General features: G+C 35.1%; 1 protein-coding gene across 4 annotated transcripts in view; it reads left to right on the top strand.

The window, feature by feature from the left end:
* The window catches only part of Efr3a (EFR3 homolog A), a 94,973-nt gene that overhangs the window by 48,606 nt on the left and 39,651 nt on the right, over positions 1 to 6,716 (top strand). For all 4 annotated transcript variants that reach the window (XM_010642879.3, XM_019210483.2, XM_019210484.2 and 1 more), the window contains 2 exons: positions 247 to 384; positions 3,242 to 3,320. In XM_010642879.3, coding sequence (XP_010641181.1) covers positions 247 to 384; positions 3,242 to 3,320 — 217 coding nt within the window. The remainder of the gene's footprint in view (positions 1 to 246; positions 385 to 3,241; positions 3,321 to 6,716) is intronic.

A 6,716-nucleotide genomic window follows, 5' to 3' on the forward strand; every position in this document is an offset into this window, starting at 1 on the left:
TTTTTTTTTTTGGTACTGGGGATTGAACTCCGGTCCTTGCACTTGTGAGCAGGCAGTGGCACTACTGAGCTAAGTCCCTGGCCCTTTGGTTAACTTTTAAATTTATTAAATTTTATTAAGTTGAAACTAAGTTGTAAAGTTATTTGAGGATAAAAAATGTCATTTTAACATTTCTGAGAAATAAAATCTGTGTTACATTGGATCTAATATTAAAATTCTTAAATTAGTTTTATTTCTCTTTTTCAGTCGCATCGGCCCTCCTTCTTCTCCTTCTACAGCTGACAAAGAAGAGAATCCCTCTGTGCTGGCTGAGAACTGTTTCAGAGAACTGCTAGGTCGAGCTACTTTTGGGAACATGAATAATGCTGTTAGACCAGTTTTTGCGTAAGCCATTGGTGTTTTTCTGGTTATTTGACTTTGATATATTAAATCTATGTTTATATTCTTACAGAGGACAAATAAGTTTTTTCTTGTACAAGCAGGTTACTTACTATCGGGAATAGCCTAACATTGTGAAAGCAACTCATGAGTAGGTTAGGCATCATAAATCAGAGCCTAATAAATCGGTCAATTGACTAGTTTTTTTTTTCCTTCAAATATAAAATATTGTGTCTAATATTATGTACATCATTTAACTTGAATATCTCCGTACAGACCCTTAAATGTGTACGTGCATTAAAATATTAGAATGGTGCCCAAGTGTCTTGTTTTACAAACTTCTGTGATCAGTTCTATTTCCCAGTTTCTGTTTCTTGGCTTTCTTTTTTATGTGGTGGGTGCTTTAGATCATGCTCATTTCTCTGAGTAAATTTCGTCTTACCCAGAGAATAATTAGAATCATAGCATTAAATATCTCATTGGTCCTTACATTCTCTCCTCTTGTGAAATACATTTATAAGCTTTCGGTTTCTTCGTATAAATATTCTCTCTCAAACTCTGTCAAGCCTTGTGTTTCTAAATTATCAGGTGATAGATCTATTGTACACAATTAAGTGCAGTTTCTGGACCTTTTTGCTATTTCTTCTTTTATTAAAATTCACCATCTCTTTTCTCCCTTCAGACTACAGTAATGGATTTAGCATATATAACATTCTGAATATCAACATCTGAAATTCTCTATGTAGGATGGATGTTTTTACTTTAGAGCTCAAAGTTGAACATTAAGCACTAGAATCTATACACCACAAAAATTGTTTTGTTTTGTTTTGGTACCAGGGATCTAACTCAGGTCCTTGCATTTGAGAGGCAAGCAACAGAACCACTGAGCTAAATTCCCGGCCCACCACAAAATTTTATGATCCCTTCTGTCTCTCTGCCCTATGTTGAGCTCTTTTATTTAAAGTCCCTCAAGGGCTTGTGGAACTAACTCTAAAAATAACCCAAATTGCATTAATATATTGAAGGCAGGTTTATTGTTTAATGTCAAAATATACTAATTTAATATCAGAATTTATTTTTATCTTTAAACTCTTATTGAGAGGTAATCGGAGGTCTCAAAAATCTAGAGGGCTATCCTGGAAGATAACCAGAGTAACTCTGCTTGAGTTTAATTGAAATGGGCAGTATTCTTTTCTATGTATAACTTTACTGAACATAAATCCTGATTGTATAGTAATTAAATTTGGTGTTAATTAAATATTATGCAATTATATATTAACTATGTAGTTAATTAAATTCTAAATGCCCTCCATTACTTAAGATACCAGGTATACAGTAAATAATAACAAATTTGATGGATGATTAACATACACAGTAATGATACAGATTATAAGAAAAGGCAAAAAAGATCTGGTAGTTAAAAACAAAGAATTCATATCACATTTGAGAATTTGCAGGTGGTATCTTTTTGAAGTAGATGGAAGTAGGTATCAAAAATTGTTGAGCTGGGTGTGGTGACACACACCTGTAAATTCCAGCATGCTGGGAGGTTGAGGCAGGAATTTCTCAAGTTTGAATCTAGTTGGCACTTTATCATTTTACTAAGACTCTGTCTCAAAATAAAAATGTTTTTAAAAAAGGGGAGGAATGAAGTTCAGTGGAAAAGCCCTGGGTTCAATTCACAAAAAAACTCTACTGTGGAGATGTTGTTTATATAGCATTTTTGTTCACCATTGAAGTAGGCTTTTTAACTGTTACTTAACCTAGTAAAGAATATAAGTGATTCAATAGACATTTTAAATATCACAGTTCTAATCAACAGCAAGCCCAAAACACTGATAACGTTGGCTAGAGTTTTTGTATAGTCAAGCAGTTAAAATCAGATAAGAGAGTTTAGATTACATTCTTAGAAATCTTAATATTTTATATTTAATAGTCTGTGCCTAGTTAATGGAGATCTTATCTCCAAATTGTGAAAAGGCCAGAATTGCCCTTAGAAAATGTTGATCAGATGGAGCTATATAGGATAGGGTCAGGTCAGTATGTTAGTACATTACTTTATTAGAATTCTGAACAGGAAGGGTTAGGAAATAGCTATAAGGAATTAAAATATTTTTGTTCAAACTGGGTATAACGTGTGGTCAGTTTTTTAGAATTGGTTAAGTCAGAAAAGTGTTTTTCAGCCATCTCCACCAATTTATTTTGTAGCTCTATCTTCTGATCCTTGCTCTGTATCAGTGAGCCCTCAATCAGTGAATCTCCCTAAGTTGCTCGGAAAGGTGTTATAAATAGTAAATTGTGTCTGTCATGTAGGATAATGGTTCTCATGACATAGAGCACTTATAAATTCCTGCAGTGCTTGCTGTGTGCAAAGTTTGAGGCCTCCAGACCCATAGATCTTGGTAGCTGTAGATCTTGGTGGCTGAGGTGCTATAGAAAGCCTGGAAACCTTGGGGCTTTTCTTTCTTGGTGTCCATGCCCTAAGCTTTGTCTCTCCCCTCTGTGTCTGTGACCCTGAGGGCCCTGGGAATAGGCAGACCTGGCCACACTGCTGCTGGCTCCCCATGCATGTCTCTCCCCACACACCAGCCACAGTGGAGTTGGATGAGGGGCTTTCCTCCTTTCTTCCACTTCATCCATGAATTTATTTATAGTCTTGTATATAGTTGAGTGTTTTGCTGTTTTATGACAGGCTTTGGCAGTTAGGGAAAACCTATATTATTTTTAGACATTGAAACCTTGGTTTTAGATAATTTTCTGTTAAGCTTTAATATTATTGGTGATTTTTTTGTTTTACTGGTGATTCTAAAGGAAGAAAGTATCATGGGGAGTTCTTAAAATTATTTTTACTTGTTATTTACAGGCATTTAGATCATCACAAACTGTGGGATCCTAATGAATTTGCAGTTCATTGCTTTAAAATTATAATGTATTCTATTCAGGTAAGGTTTGTTTATTATATAAGCAATTGGATGCTGTGTAGATAAACATAGAAATACAAAACAATGTAGGATATAAAACTTTTAATTTAACTGTTTTGCCTCCTTTGTTTATATTTACCAATAGTTTTCCTATTTGTCAAGATGAAGAATATAAAAAGAACTAATTTCATGATGATCTTTATTGTACACTTATTTAATACATGTACTGTATGTTTACACTGATGAACTAGTATTGGAATTCATATTTATTATGGCAGCATCCAGTGCCTAACAGCAGCTAACATTTACTGTGAGTAAATACCTGCATTGACTCTTTAGTCTGTATGGAACCTTATAATGAAACACTTACCTACTGCACAGGGCCACTCCAGACCCCACACCCCCCATCAGAACACAAGCAGACCTGATTGGCTCTTAAGTTAATCAGCTTTAGTTATTTTTAATGCCATTGCCATTAATTCCTTAAAAAGTCATCTACTTTAAAGGAGATAAAGTCCACAGAAGCAGCACAGAAACTAATTTAGGTCACACCAGGACTTACATCCTGGATGAGCTGTTGACTAGCTACACAAACTTGATTTATTATTTAACTTCTCTGAGTTCTATTTTCCTCATCCCTGGAAGATTTTAATATGTGCAGCAAATGGTTTATTTATAAATTCACATGGACACCACCATTTATCAAGAATTGCTTGTGCCCCATGACTGTGTTAATAACCTTTTTTGCTTTATCTAATATAATTCTCCTTTTCTTGCGAATTGAGTGCTGTTATTCCCATTTTATAGGTCAGAACATTAGCCTTTATAAAGAGGTTAATTAATTCAAAGGGACCCAGGTCAAAAGTGAAGGTCAACTTGCAAATTCTGATCATTTTATTCCAGAGTTTATGGTCTCAGTTAACCATGAAAATAAGGTTGATATTTCATGTCTTGTATAAAGTGGGTTTTTGATAAAATAGTTATTGTAAAGCTAGTTTATATAGGGAAAGATCATTTTTTCAACTTAATATTATTTTAGTGGGTAACAAGTAGATCTTATAATCTATTGGAATAATTTAAGCTTTTTCTCCTGGTCTTTCCTAGCCTTGTATTTTTTTCGTCATTCATCCGCCTTTATTAAGATTTAGTTGGTAGATGAAATTGTTCTTTACCAGGGGGGTACAGTGACACACACCTGTATTCCAGCTACTTAGGAGGCTGAAGATTGCAAATTTGAGGTCAGCTTGGGCAATTTAGTGAGACTCTTATCTCAAAATAATGAGGGGTGGGGGTGTAGCTTAGTGGTAGAGCATTTGCCTGTCATGTGTGTGGTCTTAGGTTCAACACTGAAACTGGAAAGTAAATTGGTTTTTTTGTCTTTTTGGTTTTTTTTTTTTACAAAAAATAAATTAATGAGTAAATTACAAAGTTAAAAAGTTGAAGAAACTTAAAAATCAGTAAATTTTATTAAGTGTTCACAAAGCTATTTCTGGTTTACAACTTTGTTTTATTTATTTATTTACTTACTTACTTTTTTATTTTTTGGTACTGGGGATTGAACTCAGGACTTTGCGCTTGCAAAGCAGGCACCGACACCACTGAGCTAAATATCCAGCACAACTTTGTTTTAGAAAGAACTTTACAACATATATGTATGAAGTCCATTGATCATTAAATGGTAGTATGCATCAAAAGATTACCTTGGTACGGTTAAGACTTCTGATAGGTTGGATTGTGTCCATTGTCCTTTACATACTGATGCCAACACACTGAATCATAACATTAATGTAGTTTTCCTTCTTAGGTAATATTTCAGTCTCTCTTAAAAACAAGTTAGACACGAACAAGATCTGCATCTTTAAAGGATTGTGTAGATGGGTTCCAAATACAGTGGGGCATTTGTGGTAAAGGGAAAATGTCTTATGTATTTTTTTTGCTCAGTTGATTTCTTACAGGTAATAAGGTTTGATTAAGAACAGGGCTCTGAGGTCAGGCTAGGATTCACTTCTTGGCCCTTCCTTGGAGTTTCTGCCTACCTTAGGCAAGTTACCAAAATCTGCCTTACCTATATTGTGAATTGCACAGAATAATTGTGTTGAACCCTCCTCCTCGTGCTATTTACGCATATATAAGAAATCCATAAGAAAGTGCTCAGAAGAGTGCCTGGCATTTGGTTACTTCTGAATTAGAAGTCTTTTGTCATCACTATTATGTTCAGTATTAGCAGTAATAGCCAAAGAACCAACAATTGAGGAGTAGCAATATCTAGTAATTTGGGGGAACTTTTCATGCATAGAGTTTTGGTGCTTTGTACAAATGAATTAACTAAAAAATTCCATGATAAAACCACCGATATTGTATAAATAAATAAGGTAGGTGAGGGATATTTAGGTGCAGAAATATTAAGTAACTATCTCTTAGGCTGTGAGCTATTTGGTTGTTTGTTAAGCAATAGAGCCAGAACTAGAACCTGAGCAACTCGGCTCCGGGCTTTACAATACTTTACTGCTCTATGATGTTGCTTCTTAAAGCTGTTCATCTCACTCAGGTTGCCTTAATGTTTGTGTAAGGGTGGCTTTACCTTAGACAGAACTCTCAATAAATCTGACTTACACATAGAATACAAAATATAATATATTTTCAGTTTCATTCCATTCATTCTATTTTTTTTCAGACATGATGCTCTTGACTAATTCCTTGTAGGCAAAATGATGATATCCCCTGTTGCTTACCATAGCCCTACTTTGTATGGTTGTTAGCACTGCCCTACTCACCCCCTGAAATGCTCTTGTTCGATAGTAAGTTAAGCACCTACTTTCCTTGTAAGACAGACTCTTAATTGTGTAAGGTTCACACGTGAGAGGCATGCAGCTTCCTGGGCAAGAGATTGTTTCAGATAGTGTGTCTAATATTCCACTATTTTAACATAACTTTAAATGAAGCAAAGTAAAGATGAAAACAAAGATTTACTCTTTGCTTGGGGTTGTTGTGAAAGTATATATGTTATGACAAAAATGCCAGAAATACAGGTAACATGAAATCTGTCAGTAGAAGTGGGAGGAAATTTCTTGCTTCTGAATAGAGTAGCCATTATATGTAAGGCACAGCTTCTTAATATAAAGCTGCCTATTCCAAAGGAGAGAACACTTAACTAGCTTGCAGACAGGTGTAGATGGAGGTTTTTTAAAAAATGCCTTGTTACTATGTTTACAAAGAAAAAAATGGGCCAGGCATGGTAGCTCACGCCTGTAATCCTAGCACTTGGGAGACTGAGCCAGGAGTATCACTGCTAGTTTGAGACCAGCCTGAGCTACCTAGTGAGTTCCAGGTCAGTCTCAACTACATAGTAAGACCCTGTCTCAAATAAATAAATAAATAAAGAGAGAGAGAGAGAGAGAGAGCGAGAGAGAGAGAGAG

The sequence above is a fragment of the Fukomys damarensis genome, unplaced genomic scaffold (assembly GCF_012274545.1).
Source record: "Fukomys damarensis isolate Sample0158 unplaced genomic scaffold, DMR_v1.0_HiC HiC_scaffold_5, whole genome shotgun sequence".
Lineage (NCBI taxonomy): Eukaryota > Metazoa > Chordata > Mammalia > Rodentia > Bathyergidae > Fukomys > Fukomys damarensis.